At 43.3% G+C, this 22,136-nt stretch overlaps 1 protein-coding gene across 1 annotated transcript in view; it reads left to right on the forward strand.

Moving 5' to 3' along the window:
* The window catches only part of KIAA0586 (KIAA0586 ortholog), a 204,864-nt gene that overhangs the window by 27,879 nt on the left and 154,849 nt on the right, over nucleotides 1–22,136 (forward strand). The window contains exons 7-12 of the mRNA XM_068254201.1: nucleotides 6,872–7,016; nucleotides 8,776–8,925; nucleotides 11,103–11,223; nucleotides 15,332–15,461; nucleotides 17,835–17,873; nucleotides 21,476–21,696. Of these exons, the coding sequence (XP_068110302.1) occupies nucleotides 6,872–7,016; nucleotides 8,776–8,925; nucleotides 11,103–11,223; nucleotides 15,332–15,461; nucleotides 17,835–17,873; nucleotides 21,476–21,696 (806 nt within the window). The remainder of the gene's footprint in view (nucleotides 1–6,871; nucleotides 7,017–8,775; nucleotides 8,926–11,102; nucleotides 11,224–15,331; nucleotides 15,462–17,834; nucleotides 17,874–21,475; nucleotides 21,697–22,136) is intronic.

Genomic DNA, 22,136 nt, shown 5'->3' on the forward strand with positions numbered 1-22,136 from the left:
GGTACTCACAAACCAGGGTTGCCTAAAAGCAACCACCTTCAGCACATGTGGGGAACGCCTGTCCCGCACTCGGGTTAATAACTGGTTTCTCGGCGGTGTGGTCACTCTTTCTCTAAAAATAGAGACTGCTGTCTCTTCCCTCCAAGGAGGGTAACCTATATTGGTATGGAGGATAAGAGGCGCCCAATGTGTATAAAAATTGGTATTAAAATTAAATGTAAAAATAAGGCAAGGGCTGCTTATGCAACGTAGAAAGGTCTGAGCCTGGATATTCTGTATGAGCTTGTATATTCAAAGGAAAATTAATTGCACAGAAAAGACAATGGCCTCAATTCACTAAGATCATGCTGGAGATAATAAGGCAAGAGAAAACTTACCTCCACACAGGAAGAGAGTTATCTTATCTCTTCATTCCTTACGTTACCTCCTCTGTAGTTAATGTACCTCCTCTGTAGTTAATTTACCTCCTCTGTAGTTATTTTCATACGCAGTTAATTAACAGCCTGTCTTTAACTCTGGAGTTATTTTAAGGATTGGAGAGGTAACTTAAAGACAGAAGAGTTAACTTTAGGTTTGCCTGAGGTAAAATGTTGCCTGAATACTACATGCCTTATCACCATGGTAACAACTCTAGAAATGTTATTAAAGACAGGAGATAACCTTAGTGAATTGAGGCCAATGAGTTTTGTGGGTTAAAATCCCACTTTGCAATTTAGGCACGTTACTGACCTAACAAAGGATTAAATGATACCTTAGTCCTTAACAACGGGAGGCATAGCGAGCAAGTGGCGGCAGACGCGGGCCACAGGAGGTGTGGTAACCCTGTGCTCACCTCCCCCACTCACACAAACAGCATTATTTTTTGATTTTTTAATAAGGACTAAGGTTTCCTTCAAGAGCTCTGAGCTCCTCCTATCCTGAGTTACATTTCCTCTTGAAAAGACACTGAAGCTGAAGGGTAAAAGTTAAGCTTTACGTGCCTGGGGCTTCTTCCAGCCCCCAGCAGTCTATGTGGTCCCTCACTACAGTTCCACCGCCCTCCAGTGCATGCACTAGCCCAGTGATGGCTAACCTTGGTACTCCAGCTGTGACAAAACTACAAATCCCATCATGCCTCTGCCTCCCCGAGTTATGTTTAGAGCTGTCAGAGTATTGCAATGCCTCATGGGACTTGTAGTTCTACCACAGCTGGAGTGCCAAGGTTAGCCATCACTGCACTAGCCCCTCAGAAAGATAAGTTTAGCTCAGGAGTCCAAACAGTGTCACCAGCAGGCAGAATCTGGTACTGCATTTTTACTGAGTGTCGAATGGGTAAGGCTCGATTCACATTTGTTTTAAAAACGTATCCGTGGCTCCATTTATGGGCTGAAACCAACACCGGAGCCACGGATACAAATGTTAAAAATAGGGTCCGTCTTCACCCACTCAAAAAACGAATCCGTGGGCGATCCGGGGATCCACTTTGAAAAACTGAACGGAGGGTCCAGATTTTTCGGGACTTTACAGATACCCCGGATACATGGAGGGGTAGGGCAAGGCAATACAGAAACAGATCTCCCTCTACACAGGCTATTTTGTACACAGAAACGGAGGGAGATCCGGATTGCCTACTGCATGCCCCTCCCCTAAGCGTCCCCTCCATAGGTGTCCTCCGGTAGCCTGAGGGGGTAGCAGTCAGGGAGGGGGACAGCTGGCACAGTAGGGGGGAGGGGCTTCAAAACCTCTCCCCCCCCCCCACCTGTGTCCCTGCATCCCCGCTCCCCCTCCACCTATTTGTGCAAATGTAATTGTATGCAGCGAGCGGGGAACCTTACCTTACAAGTGTAACTGCTATCTCATTATTATTATTACAGTATTATAATTGTTCTCATTACTCATACTATTACTTGTATAATTACATCACTCCCATTACTGTCCCTCTGTTGGGATCACAGTTTAATTACGCTACAATAGTATATAGGCAATTTGAGGGGGACTCAATTAAAGGGGCACTATGGCGAAAAATGGTAAAATTTTAAATATATGCAAACATAGACAAATAAGAAGTACGTTTTTTTTTCCAGAGTAAAATGAGCCATAAATTACTTTTCTCCTATGTTGCTGTCACTTACAGTAGGTAGTAGAAATCTGACAGAAGCGACAGGTTTTGGACTAGTCCATCTCTTCATAGGGGAATCTCAGCAAGGTTATTATTCTTTATAAAGATATTCCCTAAAAAGCATTTAAACAATGATGCTGGTCAGCTTCCCTGCTCGCTGAACAGTTTTTTTAGGCAGTTGGACAGAGCAACTGCCATTCACTAAGTGCTTTTGAAAATAAATAAATCCCTGAGAATCCCCCCATGAAGAGATGGACTAGTCCAAACCCTGTAGTTTCTGTCAGATTTCTACTACCTACTGTAAGTGACAGCAACATAGGAGAAATGTAATTTATGGCTCATTTTACTCTGGGAAAAAACCTACTTCTTATTTGTCTATGTTTGCACATATTTTAAATTTTACAATTTTTTCGCCATAGTGCCCCTTTAACCTTCCAGCTTGTTTTTGGGACGTGGGAGGAAATCTCACATAGACACAAAGGGAGCATACACACTCCATGCAAATTGTGTCCTGGCCAAGCACTGCAAAGCAAGAATACCAACCATTCAATTTCATGTCTAATGGTGGCCATCAACTGTCCAGTTTTTTTAGCAAAGAATTGTTCGAGTGATCAGGTAATCGTGATTGGATTCGCAGAAAATAAACGACATTGATAATCACAATACACTGCAATACAATTATTTTAGAATTATTTTTTAAGTGATCATTCTATGGCAATTTGTCAATCGGAAAAAAAGTTTTCAAAATCAGTTGTGAGGGCTGGGAAGTACAGATTGGTTAATTGATGGTGAAAAAAAATCTATGTATTATGACATTTTGTTATTTCACTAAAAATTGGGCCGTTAGTGACCACCTTAAAGCGGACCTAAAGTTAGAACTTCCTGTCTGCTCTAAAGGATAAGCAACGGCAGAATATCCTTTACAGAAGCCGCTTAATCCGCTGAGAGATCAAATTACAGTTGTGATTGGTCACAGATGAGGGAGAATTAGACAGTCTAAACTCTCTCAATACATAGAGGGTGCATTTCTCTATGTTTTGTGCAAGAGTTCAGGTCCACTTTAAGGGAACCTGCCAAGATTCTGTCTGGCATGTAGCCGGTTGATTGGCTGGCATCTCTCACCTCCTGCCCTGGTGAGATGTAACATGATGATGTCACTATAAAAATAGAAGCACAGCACGTCTCTTCTTTCCACAATGTTTAGCCGCTGATGATAACATTGATTGCAGGTTACTGTAAAGTAGTGGCTGTCAGAGAAATACCCATTTATCAGGCCATATCACAGTGTAATGGGCTGAAGGGCTCAGGCAGCACTTGTTTGCTTTGGCTCACATGCTGCCTTTCAGAAACGATCACTCCTAATTGCTGACGTTTCCTTTCCTGGCTGAATTCTTTACCATTTGCCAGATGCCCATGTGTCTGGCTGTGACTTCCATGCCCCCATGTCATTCCAGCAATTCCAACCGCGGAATTCTGCACTCTGCATGCCTTAATGATACTGTTTAGTCTATACACTTCCTATGATGGAATAACAGGGCTTTGTTAAGGTGCCCATACATGACTTCAGTTTGTGGGCCAATTGACCTTCTGAATCGATAATATTATTGAGAGAAAATTGGTACCGCAACACGGCCGTATGATCGTTCTTTCGATCAATGATGGGACAAAATTGTTCAAAAGGATCTATCGGGAGTGCTGGAAAAATCTTGATCACAAGGGCTTGATTAGATGCGTGGCGGTAACTGTGTTCGATATCACAAGAACCGGTGTCCAGTGCTCTCCCCAGGCTGTTTTAGCCGGGTGCTTCACCCGGCTAGTTTTGGTGAGCACCCAGCTGTCATTGGATCACTATCTCCTATGCTATACGCAGAGTTGGGCAGAGAAGTGCTGGCCCTGCATTCTCTCACTGTGCACCACCCGGCTACTTTTTCATACCACCTGGCTGGAAAAAAACTCTGGGGAGAACACTGGTGTCTCCCCAAATGTATTAATTGCGCGCCCCCCCGTGCCAGTGTGCATTGTTAAGGGCTTACCTATGTGCCAGAATGACTCCTAGCCTCCTCCGGTGTCCGGCGTCGCCGTTTGAGCCTATTCCATGTGGCACTGATGCGTGTTGTGACCTCACTACATATACCGACTCACATGTTACAAGCGCTCACGGTGACGCTTTACACTGGAGGAGGTCAAGAGTCATGCTGGTGCACAGGTGAGCATGGGGCGGTGAACACATACACTTGGGGGGAGTCAATCAGAATATTTGGCCGCCGCAGGTACTGTGAATGTTTGTGCATCCCATAGGCATCCATGTTAATATCGGTTATATTGGTACATTTTGGGTGCCGGAGTTAAAATAGTGCACCTATGGCGTCCCCAAACTTCCACAGTGCGGGTGTTCTCCACATATAGGAGTGAAGGTTGCATGTTTGAGGCGCGGGGGTGGGTATCTAGGGTCAGGCATGGGGGGGACAGATAGGGTTGGGCATCAGTGGGTGGGGAGCAGTCAGTTAGGTTGGGCATTGGTGGGGTGCTGGTTAGGGTTAGGCATAGGTGGGTTTGGTTAGGGTTAGGCATCTGTGTGTGTGTGTGGTGGGGGGGGGGGTCGGTAAGGGTTCGGTATCATTGGGGTTAGGGTTAGGCATTGGTGGGGGGAGGACGCTCGGAGTCCGTGAATTTACTGCATTCAGCCTTTAATGGAAAGGGGCCTAAAACAAACTGGTAGATTTATTTCACTCAAAATTGGCCAGGGACAGTGGTAAAATTATATTAGATTTTGAGTCTCCTCTGAGGGATAGACTTGAAAGGTTCAATGTAAATACCAGGGCTGTGGAGTCGGAGTCGTGGAGTCGGAGTCGTGGAGTCGGGCAATTTTGGGTGCCTGGAGTCGGAGTCGGGAAAAAATGCACCGACTCCGACTCCTAATGAATTTGTAACTGTAATTAAAATAGAAGATATGATAAAATGTTCTATTTCTCAGATAATAGTCATTAAAAGTAATGTGTATATATACAGTATAAATACAGTAATAGCTGTGCTTAGTCCACAAAAATGAAATAAACCAATCAAAATTAGTTACTTGTGCTGCTTCAATAAAGCAGTCCCCGTATTTTTAAGGTCAGATATACATATCTGATTGTGACTGTATATATGATGTGTACACAGGAATCTCTTTTATATATACTAAATAACATCTATGCTGTAAGTATAAAGCCTGATGTGTAGCCGTGTCACTAATAGAGATGGTCAATGAGGTGGAAATAATTCTGCATTGATGCTGATTTATGCAAATGTATGCACTCCCTTTGCTGATGAAATAAAATAATTTGATATGTTATTAAAATTTGGTTTGGTGACTACAAATTAAAGGGTAACTGAGACGGATGAAAAGTAAAGTTTTATACATACCTGGGTCTTCCTCCAGCCCCCTTCAGGCTAATCAGTCCCTCGCTGTCCTCCACCACCCGGATCTTCTGCTATGAGTCCTGGTAATTCAGCCAGTCAGCGCTGTCCAGCCGCATGCCGCTCCCACAGCCAGGAACATTCTGCACCTGCGCAATAGTGCTGCACAAGTGTAGTATGCTCCTGGCGGCGGAGTGTGTGCATGCGCACTACGCCTGACTGGCTCAAGTACCTGGACTCATAGCAGAAGATCCAGGTGGTGGAGGAGGACAACGAGGGACTGATTATCCTGAAGGCGGCTGGAGGAAGCCCCAGGTATGTATAAAACTTTAATTTAATCTGTCTCAGGTTTACTTTGTTACACAGTAGTACTATACTCTACATATGCACTCCCCACAGAGCTGCAGGGAATCCACTGAGAATGTTGTGCACATTGAACATAGAGGTGTTGTCTGTTTACAATCTCCTTCTTCCCCTGCAGAGTACCTGCACATCATTCTTACATGTACCCACACTTACATTGCCTAGGGCCTGATAGATGTTCTTTGTTCCGGTTTGTACCTTTTACAAGTACTCTTACCAAGGACTAGTTTTAGTCTAAAAGGAATAAATATAGTAGTCTACATATCCTTCTCACTTCAGTTGCCTTGTAAAATTCCTAAGCGTTGGCAGTTAAGAGACGAATTTCATGTTACATACTTTTAATCAACAAAATTGTAATATGCAAATTAGAGGAGTCGGAGTCGTGGAGTCGGAGTCGGTGGAATCCTAAACTGAGGAGTCGGAGTCGGTGGATTTTTGGACCGACTCCACAGCCCTGGTAAATACAAAAGCAATCCCACAGATACAGGAATCCAGGGTGTATCTTCCCCGGAATGAGCCGGCGCCCAAGCCTCCCTCTGATTGCTCTTACGACCTCCAGTAACACGCAAAAAGAAGGAAAGAGGCAGCACTTTACTGGCTTGCAAACATACTTGTGTTAAGAGAACGGAGAAACACTACATAATGCAGACCCAATGGTGCTTTATCAGTTGTAGACACCTTATTTATACAGTAGAAGCTAATTATAGTAAACTGTGTGTGTGTGTGCGTGCGTGCGTGCTTGTGTGTGGTTTGTGTGTGTGTTTTTGTGTGTGTGTGTGTGTGTGTGTGTGTGTATATATACAATGTATGACCAATTCTGCTATTGTACACTTCTGACATAGTGAACTTCTTTTCCCAGTCCCTTGGAGTTTACTATAAATAGATTCTACTGTACACCCTAAAAAGGACTATTGGGTCTGCAACATGAAGTTTCAATGTACCCTGCAACATAGTGCACAACATGTGCCAGTAATCTAGACACGTGTAATATTGACAGTTGTCTTCATTTATCAGTCCCAGTTTATGACTTCTGCAATCAAAGCAAGTGTGAATCCTCCTGAACATCGTGCTCCAGCGTACAGCCACATTCCCAGTGCTGTCCACAAACAGCCCATCCATCAGCCATTGGCCGCAGCAGCACCCAGGACCAGTGAGACAGGTCAGAGTTGTGTCTGTTTCCCATTGTTGTAACAACTCTGTTATATCTGCTAGCTTGAGGTTATAGAACGTCATGTATTTTTGTAGTTCTGTCTTGTTGAGCATTTTTTTTATAACATGAATGTAAGCCCTCCCCATTTGTTCCTTCCTCCTGTATGAAACGACTATATTTTCAATTGCTTGATCATGGCCTGATCATACCCCAGCTGGATTATTGTAACATCCTCCTCTATGGTTTATGTGATGGTAAGAGCAGATGTCTGCTCGTTTCAGGTCTGGATGTGAAGGAAAAGGACCTGGATAATGACTGTTGTTGCACTTTAGCAACAACATTATCTGGTAGATTGGTTTGGGATCCAGGGCTGGCGTGTATTGGGAGAAGGGTGGGCCTTACAGTCCAGGCCTGAGTTTGGCAGAGAGGGTGTTAATGGAGTCACCTGTGTGAATATGGATAAGTACTTGCATCAGTCAGGGTGCAGTGGGCTGTATGTGGAGCAAGCAGGCTCCAGAAAGGCTGTGTAGCCAAGAGGGCTGCCAGGCCTGTAGCAGCAGGGAAGCTGCTGATGTGGAAGTGCTGGAGGGGAGTTGGACTCCAGTACTGGTAAACCAGGAGAAGCCTGGGAAAAGGTGAGTGACACCAGGACTGCCATTAGGCCCGTGGCAGGGTGTCACTGAAAAGCCAGTGTGGTTGCAGAAGGCTGTGTATTTTTGTTACTGTTTCTGGACATTGTTTGACTGACAATAAAGCTGGATTGTTTTATTTTTACCCTAAAGACTCACTGGCTGGTGTGTTGTGACCCTTGATGCTGCTGATCTACTTTACCATTGAGTTAAAACCCCCAGAATATCACATTTATCAGCATGTAGTCTGGGATCCCTTAATTCCATTCTATATCATAATTATTTATTGTATTTACAAAGCGCCAACCTATTATGCAGCAGCTGATCAATAGGGAGACAGACAGCAAGATACAAGATCATGCAACGGAATTGAAGTCGTATAGACCACATAATTGCAGCTCAAGTCAGTTTGCAAAAAGGTTACCCTATGAAGGGGGTGCATGACCAAGTTAGATACACTAGGGGGGATTACCCTGACAGAGGTCTCCAATCTAAAGGGAAGGGGTAGAGACACACCAGTTACAGGTTGCATGATAGGTGCTCAGCAGAGTATGTTACGGCATTGATGCAGGGAGGTAAGTGATCTTGAAGAATTGCATTTTGAGGGCTTGTTTGAAGATGTGGAAGGATGGGATGAGCCTGGTGGGTGGTGTAAGGGAGTTCCAGAGAGTGGGGCAGCTCTTGAGAAGTCCTGCAGTCTCGCATGAGAGTGGGAGTTGTGCGGGGTGGTCAGGCACAGGTTGTTGGAGGATCATTATTAATAATAATTACATGCTGAAGCTGAGGAGACTTCCATGTTCCAGGATTGTTTGTGTGTGCGTTTAACTTTATGTAAAGTAAAACTGTGTTCAACTGTTTATAAAGCAAGGCTCAGGCTGTAGTCGTAATTTGTTCCTGCCCCTTCCTTCCTCACTAAGCTGCTCCCATTGGCCAACTGTCACCATTTCTAGTCATGTGATGTAGATTGCAGAATTAGTAGGCATTAGTCTAGTGAGTGTTGGCCAATGGGAGTAGCTTATTGCAGCAGCAATACCCGGGACAATTTACAACTCAGGACTGAGTCTCGCTCCATAAGCAGTTGGACACAGGCTCCCTTTGAGGACAAGCTTTTTAGGATGTATGTTTTTCATTCTGTGCAGCTGTCCCTCCAGCCACAACGAAATCTCCCTTGGAAACTCCGGCTCCCCGCAGGTTTGCGCCACAACCAATATCTATGGATCTACAGCGTCCACCATCAGAGATGCTTGGGAAAGAAAACAAGGAGGAGCCAAAAAATCAAGGAAATCCAGGCAAGTTAAAAGGAAACACTTATTTACTTAGGGCTGGTGCACACTACAAGAGCGTTTTAAACTCTAGAGATTTTAAAAGCTCTTTCTAATACAATGCAATGGGGGATTTTTGCAAAATCACATCGCTCCAGTGTGAACACACACATAGGATAACATTAGCAAGAGCTTTTAAAATCACAAAGCACTTAGAAAAGCTCTTGAAGTGTGCACCAGCTCTTACTCTGTCCTCATATTGTCTGTGTCCATCTGTATGGCCTTTAGCATATTTCCCAGAATTTCAAGAATATTGATTTAATGGTGCCCTGTGGGATACTGAAAACTTTGGATTTTATTTTTTATAACCCAGCCCTGGTCTATACTTCTTTAAGATTTTTTTTCTCTGACCTCTGAAGGTCCACTTGTTCTTCATATTGCTTACTTAATGGTGATGCAAAGTCGAGAGCCTTTCAGAAAAAGTCTGTTTATGCAGGTGTCATGTGACAGATCATGTGACACACACACACAGGTTTGCCCTAGTCAGGTAATTATGTGACATCTGACGTTAACTGGTTAGATCAGGTCTTATACTGTATATACATTTCATGGCAAAGCGAAAAGGTATATCGTATACATTTCATGGCAAAGCGAAAGGGTTCATCGTATGCACTAACAACTTTTATTTTTCTTATATTATTACATTACATCAAGTCCAAATGATAATCATTTTAGATATACAGTATGTTGAAATGCAACAAATTCTGAAGGGGCAGAAACCAGGGGGGATTAATACTTTCACCCGGCGCTGTATAGTTAAAATAAGTCCTAGTAATGATATGCTCTTTGATTTCTGTTTGATTACATGGAAAGAGTACATGTGATAAAGGAGCATACATGTAATTAAAGGACCTCTGTTGCGAAATTCTTAAAATTTAAAATACATGTAAACATATACAAATAAGAAGTATGTTGCTTCCGGAGTTAAATGAGCCATAAATTACTTTTCTCCTATGTTGCTGTCACAGTGAGTAGTAGAAATCTGACATTACCGACAGATTTTGGACTAGCCCATGTTCTCATAGGGAGTTCTTAGGGTTTTCTTTATTTTTAAAAGCACTTAGTGAATGGCATTTGCTCCGTCCAACTGCCAAAAAAAGTGTGCAGCGAGCAGGGAGACTGTCCAGCATCATTATATAAATCTTTTTCAATTAATGTTTTTATAAAGAATAAAGGCCATGCTGAGAATACCTCATGAAGAGATGGACTAACCCAAAACCTGTCGGCTCTGCCAGATTTCTACTACCTACTATAAGTGACAGCAACATAGGAGAAAAGTCATTTATGGCTCATTTTACCCTGGAAGAAATGTCCTTCGTATTTGTATGTGTTTTAGATTTTAAGATTTTTGCGACTGTTCCCCTTTAAGGCGCTGGGATATTTGGACGCAGGGACGCAAAGCCAAAAAAACGGATCACTCTGCCCTTGCAAATGTCCCAGCAGCGTTAATTACTAATCCCCCTCCAGGCCGGCGTGGACTCTGGGGTAGCGTACAGTTCGGCTGCCAGTTATTGTTGGCGGACAAATGATGCTGTTTTTATCATAATTTGGGCTCCGTCTTTTGCCGGCGCCCAAATTACTGTCTGAGCGCCGCTATGGCTGTAATTCACATTACGGTCTTTGGCGGCGCCCACATTTTCAGCGCCGCTTTTGCCTGATTCGATATAGGCACCCGTTAAAAAGGGCGCAGGGAAATTGTAATGCAATATCAGTTATTTTACCAATATTTTACTATCCCTGATAACAATTACACCAATATTCCACTATATCACCACCCCCGCTCTCACCCACAAGCTCTTGCAAGTTGGAAGCAGCCTGTGTTGTGGCTTCCTGCTGTCCAGCTGCAGCCATAGCCGGTGACCCTGACTGTTCCGGATACTAGAGCTTCGGCTGCACAATTATTGGGCACCGGGTGCCCAAATGACCCGCCTGGCATTGCCATAGTCTGTACTTAACATTGTGGGGTATGGTGTCGCCCAAATTAACAGGAGTGCTGTGCGTCCTTTTTCACTGCTCTGAAATGGGGAAGCAGTACTGTACTGTCTTATTTCTGTACCTGGGGATACACTGTGAACTGGTAAACTGTTTTTTTTTCTTCTTCTTTTTAATGGGCATAAACATGAAGCATTTTTCCCATATAACAGGTAAAGTGAATTTCCTGCAGCAGATTCTTGCTCATGATGGCAGTCCTGTGTCCAGATCTTCATACAGAACGCATACGCCTCTTGACCTGAGCACTGTAGATGGCCGACCTTTCAGTGACTGGTAATCTGATTTACTCTGCCAGATACACATTATGTTATGCACATGCTGCTGATGTCTATTCTGTATGGAGCATGTATGCTGTCTGCTTTATGCATTATGTATACTGCATCCTGTACTGTGTATGGTGTCCACTGCTCATCCAAGCTAGATAGAGACTATGTGTGTATTCCTGTGATCGAATCTGCCACAGACTGATGCGCCAACATCTCCGTCCGATCATAATTTCATTTACTTTTCAGCTGAAATCGATTGAAGTTATCAATTGTGCCAGATGGAAGAGCTCACTAAATTAAGGGGAGGGGCGGGATCTGCGGTAGATCAAGCAGTGCAACAATGTGGTTTGATAGATATTCAATCCATTTCATGCTGAAATCTATTGAATATTTTGTAGTGCATGGAAGGATTTAATCACTCAATAACTGATTCGGTTCTGAACTGAGGGATCGATCATCAGTGCCCCTCTATTAGTGTATGGGTATCTTCATTTAAAAAGGGCAGGTTTACCCCCTATTGTTTGCTGTATGTTTGGTTAGACACAACTTGCATGCAGTTTCTGAAGTGTGATCTGCAATGGCATCCTCTATATTCCTTCAAGTGTAGATTTCATTCAAATCTGGCCCACAGTGCCATCAAATTTGGCCTGCAAGTTGTTTTCCTACTTTAACCACTTCGTATTCCGGGGTTTTTTCCCCTTTAACCACTTAAGTCCATCTGGATGGATGTATCCGTCCAGATAGACTCTGCTGCTGCCACTGCGCCATGCGTGTGCTCCCACCGCCTGCTGTTAGCCCCAAGATCAAAGGATGAGAGTATAGTTCCCATTCATTGATCTAAGTCCCCCGCAGCCGAGATCGTTCGCTTCCAGGACTTTTTGACTGTGGCCACCTTGTGGCTAAATAGTAAAACTAGAGCTACATACATTTTTTATTAAATAAATACATTATATTACATTTAAAATTAGCTGTTTACCTCCCACACCAAAAATTACCCAAATAAAATTTTTAATTAAAAAAACAAACAAAAATACAATAAAAAAAAAACAAAAAAACCCATAAATAGTTACCTAAGGGTCTGAACTTTTTGAATATGCATGTTAAATTATAAGCTTGTAAATAGTGATGGACGCAATTAAAAAAATGCACCTTTATTTCCAAATAAAATATTGGCGCCATACATTGTGATAGGGCCATAATTTAAAGGTGTAATAACCGGGACAAATGGGCAAACAAAATACATAGGTTTTAATTACGGTAGCATGTATTCATTTCAAACTATAATGGCCAAAAACTGAGAAATAACGAATTTTTTTTTCCAGTTCTTTCTTAATCTTCCAGTTAAAATGGATTTAGAATAAAATAATTCTTAGCAAAATGTACCACCCAAAGAAAGCCTAAATGGTGGCGGAAGATATAGATCATTTCAGTGTGATAAGTAGTGATAAAGTTATTGGCGAATGAATGGGAGTTGAAAGTTGTTTGGATGCATAAGGTGATCAACACTGTAGGCTACATCAATAACTTTTTGATTACTTATACCATTAAAGTAATACACATGTACTTTTTTTTTTCAGGACAATCTAGGCTTTCTTTGGGTAATATTTGTTTTCAAGAATTATTTAATTTTACAGGCATTTAATATAGAAAAATAGGCATAAATGCAGAAAATACACTGCATTTATAGGTGACACAAGGGATTAATTAGTTAGGTAGGAGTTAATATTTTACTTGGGGAGGGAAGAGAAACCCTTTATTATTTAATGGGACACTGTCACTTTATTACTTTTTTCCTTTTCTTCTTGATTTCATGAATGAGTGCTGCTATTAGCAGTTAAATGAATGTACACTCGTGCACAAGCATATGCACAAGCACTTGCACGCACGGGACCAACGGGGAAGTGCACGAGCGGAAGCGCCCACGGGCAGGAGCACTCAGCAGCCTTTTAACTGCAGGGCGTGAATTTCACGTCCTGGAATCTAGGGGGGGGGGGCTGTTGCAGTTAGGACATTCACGTCCTGGAATCTACGGGGGGGGGGGTTGCAGTTGCAGTTAGGACATTCACGTCCTGGAATCTTAAGTGGTCTACATTATATTTGACCTATGAGGACCTGAGCGCTATGTCTATATGGCTAAGCACTGAAACTATGAAGCCCCGTGGTGAAGGGAGAGGGCCCACTAGACAATAGGGAACAGTATAGGGAGGGAGGATGGACACTAGACACCAGGGAACAGTATAGGGCAGAGGAAGGCCCACTAGACACCAGGGAACTGTATAGGATCAGGAGGGGGCATTAGACACCAAGGAACTATGTAAGGAAAGGAGTGGTGCACTAGACACCAGAAAACTATATAGGGTAGAGAGTGGGGCAATTAGACACCAGAGGACTTTATAAGGGACAGAGGTGGCCACTAGACATCGAGGTTGGCCTGCAACTTGGTCCTAGTTTTCAACTTTGGCACACTGTGTATTTGAGTTTGACCACCCTGCTCCAGAGACACGCCTAACTCGGAAAGCATGGCATGAGGTTTTTTCTGTATGCATCTGTCACTTCTGCTGCCTCTGAAAGCACTTCTTTCCCATTAAGAAAACAAAGAGCTGGAGGTTGTCATGGATACCTAACTCACAAAATTAATTGCACATATAACCAGTAGCATGATCAACTGTGCTTGAGTGCGCTAATAGAAGATGAGAGCAGCTGGCCACGCTCCAAGCATGGCTGATGCAGGGAACAACTGAGTTACTGGCACCTTATAAAACTTGTCTGGACCACTCGCTGTTTTTAGTCTCGGCTTGGATTAGCTAATGCCCGTTTCCAGCTGGAGCCCGTCCAGCCCTGAGACAGGAGCTTGAAGAAGCCCTTCTTTGTAATCAGACACACACCGCAACGTAGGCCGTCCATATCCTGCAGTGTGGGCAGCGTGGCAGAACCAGGTGCAGAGCTCCACTGCTGGGAAGCAGAGCAATGTGATTGATGATGCGTTTACCTGTTCCTGACTTGTGTGTATGTGTGTGCGTGCGCATGCAGCTCTTACAGGGTGTACTGTGCACAGTGTGCAATGTTGTTTTCTTAGGAATATTTGAAATTGGCTCACAGTTCTATATCCCCCGCTCAGATCTTCAGCTTCCTGTGGATTTAGTTTGATACATGCCACCCGCACACAAGGATTATCACTAAACTCGCTGAATAAGAGTCATTTTTGTTAGGAAAGAAAAGCTATTTGAGTTCCTCTAGAGCTGTCAGGAGTGCGGCTGATCAGAGGTGTGATTCCCATATAAAGATACTCATGCAGAGCCTCTGGAATTCCTGTTTTGTTTTGCTAAATAGCCATGAGATCTTTGCAGATTGTGAGAGTACACGACTGGCCATTTTCTTCACACCTACAGAAAGTGGAAGCGGACCTGAACTCAGAACCTTTTCTCTGCTATAAAAGATCAGCAACAGGATAATAACATTTAAAGAATAACATTTATTTGTTACTGCTTACAGAGCCCCTGCAATAAATCTGCGGTGTGCCTACTACCTGCTTTCATGGAAGCAGACAAAGGGTTAACGTGTGTTTACATATTAGCTGTCTGCCAAATTCTGTGCTGATGCAGCTGAGAGATCATACTACACTTGTGATTACTTACAGATGAGGGGGAATTAGACAGGCTCTTCTCTCTAAACACACACAGGGTGGATTTCTCTATATTTCTCTTGTGTCCTGTGCAACAGTTCAGGTCCATTTTAAGGTCGGTACACACACCCCAAAAAGTTGCGGAAAACAGATTATTATTATTATTCTTCGGTGTATATATAGCGCTGACATCTTCCACAGCGCTGTGCAGAGTAAATTGTCTTGTTGTCGCTTAACTGTCCCTCAGAGGAGCTCACAATCTAATCCCTACCATAGTCCTATGTCTATGTATGTATTGTAGTCTAGGGGAAAGCCAATTACCTTATCTGAAGGTTCTTGGGATGTTGGAGGAAATCGGAGTGCCTGGGGAAACCCATCCAAACATGGGGAGTACATACAAACTCCATGCAGATAGAGTTTACTGCATGCCTTTTATTTTTTTGGTCTGTGGTTCTGAAGGAGATTCTGTAATGCCATTGTCTGTATATTCCAGTCTTCTCCAGAATGATGGTGTGACTGCTGTTAAGAGTTCCGCCCTCTCATCCAGCACTGCGGTGCAGAAAGCAAATGATGTTCTGCAGGACCTGAGCGTTCTGAAGCAGGAGATGCAGAATATGATGAAGGTGAGAAAGACAAGGTCTCACCTCTTCGCTTGCATTGTGACTTATGCCTGTACTGAAGAATGCTCATGTTCATTTTGTTTAAAAAAACAAAAATAACTATTTATAAAAAAAAAATAAAAAAAAACACCTGGTGGCGATCAGACCTCACCAACAGACAGCTCTGTTGGAGGGGGGAAAAAAGGGGGGGGGGGGGGGGGGACCCTCGTGTGCTGTGTTGTGCGGCCCTGCAGCTTGGCCTTAAAGCTGCAGTGGCCATTTTAGTTAAAATTGGCCTGGTCTTTAGCTGGATTTACCACTGTGGTCCTCAAGTGGTTAAAGAAAACTTGTAACAAAAAAAAAAACCCTCTGGGGAATACTTACCTCGGGAGAAGGAAGCCTCTGGATCCTAACAAGGCTTCCCCCGTCCTCCGGTGTCCCTGCAACCCCCCCCGAACAATGGCTAGGTAAATATTTACCTACCGCAAACCACCACAGGCGCAGTAGCGGCTCTTTGTTCGAGCTAAGGCGGAAATAGCCGAGCCCGATCGTATCTTCGCAGTGGAGTCGCCTGCGCAGTGCAGCGGATACGATCGGGCTCGGCTATTTCCGCCTTAGCCCAAATGAAGAGTCGCTACAGCGCCTGCGCAGGATCGCGGTAGGTAAATATTGCTGCGCCTGTGCTGTGTTTGTCAGGCTTTGTCAAGGAACTTTTGGAGAGCCAGCGCTGGAATCCCCCAGGCTTCAGAGGATGGAGAAGCCTCATTAGGACCCTCCCGAGGTAAGTACCTTCCAGTGGGAGATTTGTTTTGTTAGAGGTTCTACCATTACTGGAGTATTTTATGGAAGGTATAGGACCATTAAGATGGATGCAAGATATAGATTTTGGGATGGAGTCAGATCTGTCTTCTGTCTAGCATGATGTAACCGCTTTTAAAACATGCTAGATTGAAGATAGCCAATAACATGCTAATAATTGCAGGCTCAAACATATAAAATAGCTGCACTCATCCTACTCTGACCATGTATAGGGGACAGGGAGGTGTAAAGGGATGTAACCAAATCAAATGCAAATCACTATAAAGCCTTGTAGCATTGCATAACACACAGCAACACTCCCGCTACAGTACTTACTACATTAAAATGGAGCGTATTAGTTGCCCAAAAATGCTGCAGCTTTTTCAGATTAAACCAACCTGCCAAAGTCATCAAGGTTCCATCCTTAGGATCGGTCTATTCATACCAGCATACAGACAGACAATTCATGCTTACAACTTCAAATGTGCACCGGGAGCAGCTGGGGATCACTACTAGCATTTACACTTACCTGGAGCTTCCTCCAGCCCCATATACTCTGTGGATTTCCTCCCCATCCTCCCGGATGCCTCCGTTCTGCAGTCTTTGCGTCCAGTCCGCCTAGCCGCGCGCCCCCATCGTGTTCTGCGCCTGAGCAGGTAGTGCTGCACAAATGCAGAATGCTCCCGGGCTGCGTGCGCAGTGCAGCCCAACTAGGCCATGTTACCCGCTAAGATTGCAGTACAACTGAGGCCCTGGGAGGACGGCGAAGGAGTCCACAGAGCAGGGATGAGCTTCGGGTAAAATTCGGATGAAATCCAAATGAGTTTCATTCAGATTTCATCCTCTAATTACTGCACCTGAGCGGGCGGGTGAGGGAAAGCTAAACTTACCCAGCAGCCTTCTTCTTTAACCCGTCCCACGCTGCGTTCCAAGCTGCATCAAGTGACTACTATGCTTCCTCCTTCAATCCGGACGGAGGAATTGTTTGTAGTCACGTGACCACGGCTTGGAACGCAGCGTGGGACGCGCCGCGGGATGGGTTAAAAGAAGGCTGCTGGGTAAGTTTAACACACCCGCTCAGGTGCAGTAATTAGAGGATTAAATCCGAAAGGAACTCATTTGGATTTTATCCGGAGCTCATCCCTGCCATGGAGTACATGGGGCTGGAAGTAAGTGTAGGCCCGTTTCCACTAGTGCAGAAACCGGGCCAAATCCGCTGAGTTTCCTCGCTAGGAAACAATAGCGCCACCGGCCGACACACTTACTTTAGCGATTCGGCTGACATTGTCGTCAGTTTCCGTGCGGGAGCCTGCGAAACCCATAGCCCTGCATGGCACGGCTTTTGGAATTCACCGCGCGTCTCGCAGCTGCACGTGGTGGCTAGTGGAAACGTCCCTAAATGCTGGTAGTTCTTACGTCTCAGGCTAAGATAAAGGGAACACACACCTATATGCATCCAACCAGCAGTCCTGCTCTAAACATGACTGCTCCTGAAGTGCTCAACCAACCCCAGCTGTATGTGATGTCTGAGGCTGTGGCCTATTATCAACAAGTTTCTTATTACTGCATCTCTTAATCTCATCCATTTTCTTCATCAAGGATGCCAAGCAGTGGAACTCCCAAACAGAATATCTGAAGGTAAGTTTGCCATTTCTCATTGATCATTACTGTAGCGCTTATGATTCCATTAAACACTCTGTAATCTATCCCCATGAACTCATCTCAAAGCAGTTTCTGACACACAGCAATAGTAATATATTTATGGTGCCCATGTGCCTCTATATAACTATATATAACCTGTATTTTTCTTAAAGTGACAATGAAGCGAAAATAAACTTATGGGATAATAAGTTGTATGTGTAGTACGGATAAAAAATAGAACATTAGTAGCAGAGAAAAGAGGCTCATATTTTTATTTTGAGTTGTATAGCTTTATTTATAACATTGCATCAGACTGTTACAGTTGCAGTTTAGGATCCACACTCTGCTTTTTAAGCTGACCCTTTGAACTTTCCTGTATTAAAACCTCATTGCAATCTGTCTCTCACAGTTTTTGGCTGTTTAAACGGACCCTGAGCAGTAAAAAAAAATAATGAAACTGGTACTTGCCTGGGGCTTCCTCCAGCCCACCGTAGGCCTTGAGGTCCTCCAGTGTCCTCCTGGCTCCTCTCCTGGTCGCTCCACATCCTCATACCGGCCGCTACGCGTCATCCCGCCGGCCGGCATGACATGACAGTCCTGCGCATGTGCAGTTTTCTAACTCTAAACAGCACATGTGCAAGACTGTCACGCCGGCTGGCGCAATGACGCCTAGCGGCCAGCGTGATGAAGTTGGAGCGTCCCCGTTCAGGAAGAACTGACCGACCTTCAGCACAAAAGTCGCCGGTAGAGGAGCCGCCAGCAGGACCGAGAGAGGAGCCAGGAGGATGCCTCACGGCCTACGGTGGGCTGGAGGACGCCCCAGGTAAGTACCGCTTTCATTTATTTTATTTTTTTACTGCTTGGGGTCCCTTTAACTTTTCAGAAAATGGGACTGATTTAGAAATTTAGTGGAAAAGCTCAAATAATCTCTTTTACATAGATAACAACTCAAATATTACCTCACCCTGTACTGGAAAACAGAAAGTATCCTATGTGTATAGTATATGTTTATCTCTCATGTCACATGTCACTTTAGGTTCAGTTTTTAATTCCTGTTGTCTGCTTGGTAAGTTTACTTTTGCTGAAACTTTCTAATGATTTTGCACCCTGAGCACAGCCATAAAAAAATGAGAAGTTGACAGAGAAATGGTACAATTGCTACCTAGGCTACTTCCTGCTTCCTCTTTTCCAATTTAAGGTCCAGCTAATCCAAAAACTGAACCAAGGAAGTGGTGAAAACAATTGTATTGCTTTATGTAGATCAGAGGTGCCCACTCGGCACTCTGCTACTTTAAAAAATTAGCAAGTCAAAATGATCTACCTGTGTACAATTTTAGGAGCACACTTGTGTATACAGAATGGAAAATGTAGTGGGGTCGGGATCTAGCATGAAGGCCTTCTACCTAATGGGCACCCCTGGTGTAGATTATAAGTATTGGAAATTGCTTGCTTATAGCAGTAGACCTATCCATACAGGCTTAATGCATTTAGAGCCAGTTATTTCCTGTTAGGATGGGTGAGGTCTTACACCTCCTTATGTAGATTGATTAGATAGATAATTTATCTACAAAGGTGGCCACATACGATACAATAAAATAATCTGATTTTACAGCAATTTGATAAAAAAGATCAGATTTCCCAAAAAATCTAAAGCTTTTTTTTTGTATTCGAACAAGAAATCCGATCGGATTTCCCGTTTTATCTCGATAAAAGTTGATCGTGAATGGTGGATTTTTCTGATCAATTGTTATGAAAATTGAATAGTGTGTGGTACATTGTTAATTTATTAATATATACACCCAAAAAATGTTCTCAGCGTTTCCATTCATTTTTATCTTAATTGAGGAAAAATTGAACATATGTGTGTGGTACATTGGTCAGATTTTTGAAATGTTACAATCAGTCAGAAAAATTGATTGCAATTCTTAAATTAAACAAATATTTAAAAATGTGTACGGTGTGTGCAGGGCTGTGGAGTCGGAGTCGAGGAGTCTGAGTCAGAGCAATTTTGGGTACCCGGAGTCGGAGTCGATGATTTCATAAACTGAGGAGTCGGAGTTGGGAGCCGGATGATTTTTGTACAAAATCCACAGCCCTGATAAGTATTACACCAAGGAGTCAGAGCAATTTTGACTACCTGGAATTGGAGTCGGTGGTTTCATAAACTGAAGAGTTGGAGTCGGAAGATTTTTGTACCGACTCCACAGCCCTGGGTGTGTTGCCACCTTTTGAACTAATATCCATGAGAGAAATGGAGAATTTTAGGTGTATAAACTGACTCAAGCCTAAGTTTAAGCCTTGTACACGCGCTGAGATAAAGTCATTTAAAATGTCCGACAAACAACATATTTGTTGTGTCAAATAGTTGTGTGTAAAAATGTAGCCCAATGATGAGTGACTGATATCAGGAATTTTGCCTGATCCATCCGCCGGATCAACTCAGGCAACTGTCCAGGCCTATGGAGTCGGTACAAAAATCACCCAACTCCAAATGCGACTCCGTTTATGAAACTTCCGACTTCAGGTACCCAAAATGGCTCCGACTCCTCGACTCCGACTTCTTAGTCCAATACTTACCAGAGCTGTGGTTTTGGTACAACAATCATCCGTCTCCCGACTCCGACTCCACAGCCCTGCGACTGTCTGCAGATAAAATGCAGACGGCCACGTGTGTACGCTGTAGTTTGAATGACCTTGTTTTACTGAATGCGGACATGTTGTGCATAGTGATGAGCACAAATTTTTCACATTTGTAATTTGCATCGAAATTTGCAATTAGGATGCAAAATCGTCCTGCAAAATTTTGGGGGAAAACAAAATTAATGTCATATGTAAATGTAATCGGTAACCATAAGCTCACATAAATTTTGTGTAATTTCATGCCGACTTTAGCGGTTAATAACACCAAAATTCTACGTACGTTAAGGTGAATAGGGGGGATACATTTTTCAAAAAGACCTGGTAATTTTTGAGATAATCGATTTTGTAAATGTAAAGGAAAAATGTTTTTTAAATTGTCATTTTTCAGACTTTAAAAAACATTTTTTCCTTTGTAGTTGATCAGAAAATCGATTTTTAAAATGCACTTTCTGTCTTATTCCTACTATTTCCCTTGACATTTGTTGCAATTTTGGTGACGATAGCCTGTCTGGGGACTTTGCTATTGATCACTAAATTTGGCACGAAATTACGCTAAATTATCAATAAATTACAAGAAATAAATTGAATTTCCAAAGCTTAAATACCTATGGGCATAATTGCAAAAAATTACATTAAATTGTGTGTAATTATAATTAGTGGATTACTATCATCACTAGTTGTGGATAGCATCATTTCTGCTTGCGTGCTTCCAGTATTTACACGGGTTGGTCGTTTGCAATATCTGTCTGCGAAGACAACAAGTCTTTTCAAGGACGTCAGGGGAAAAGTTGGTCATCTGTTTTACACGACTTTTGTTGGATGTACAGATATTTATAGAGTGCAGATTGGAGGCACAGAATCAAATCTGCTTGCATTTTTGGCATATTTGGATGGGCAGCCACTCTATTTCACACTGTAACGATAACCCTATTTGAAGCTCACACCAGTTTTGGCTTTAGCCAACAGTCTCGTCCACGGTGACCCCCACACCTCTTCTTCCAACACACTCGTTCCGCCGGTCAGTCGTGGACCCGCCCAAGTCGATGTTTGAGGATGCAGAGCGCATATTGAGGGAAGTGCAGAGTAATAAGAGGGTTCTTGAAGACAACCTGAAAGCCATTATCCGGGCCAAGGATGGCGCTGCAGTGTACTCTCTCATCAATACTTTAGCCACCAACAGGTAACGTCAACATTACAGCCTTCCGTTATTTCCGGTTTATTCATAAAACCTTGATTTTTTTGTACTATTAACTTGACAGTGTACATATACTGTAGATTAAAGCCATTCAAAATGTAGAAAAATAAAATCTGCTGGGAAAGTGCTACAGTAATGCAACTGCCAGCCCCCTGCCCACTACTATCAGTAAATAGGGATGCCGATGCTTAGGAGAACTCATGGAGAAGCCTGTGATCCGTTTGATCAGCTGATAGATTTGTAACGTTCTAATTTGCTGGTCATGATCATGTGTTAAACCAGGAAGTCATTACAGCTAATCAGTACCTTATAAATCTTATCAGCTGATTAAACTGATCACATGTTTTGCCATGAGTTTTCCTAGGCATTGCCATCCCTGTCAGTGAATAGAATCCTGGACAACCAGTAGTCCAGTCATGGACCTG

This window comes from Hyperolius riggenbachi, chromosome 9 (genome assembly GCF_040937935.1).
Source record: "Hyperolius riggenbachi isolate aHypRig1 chromosome 9, aHypRig1.pri, whole genome shotgun sequence".
Taxonomy (NCBI): domain Eukaryota; kingdom Metazoa; phylum Chordata; class Amphibia; order Anura; family Hyperoliidae; genus Hyperolius; species Hyperolius riggenbachi.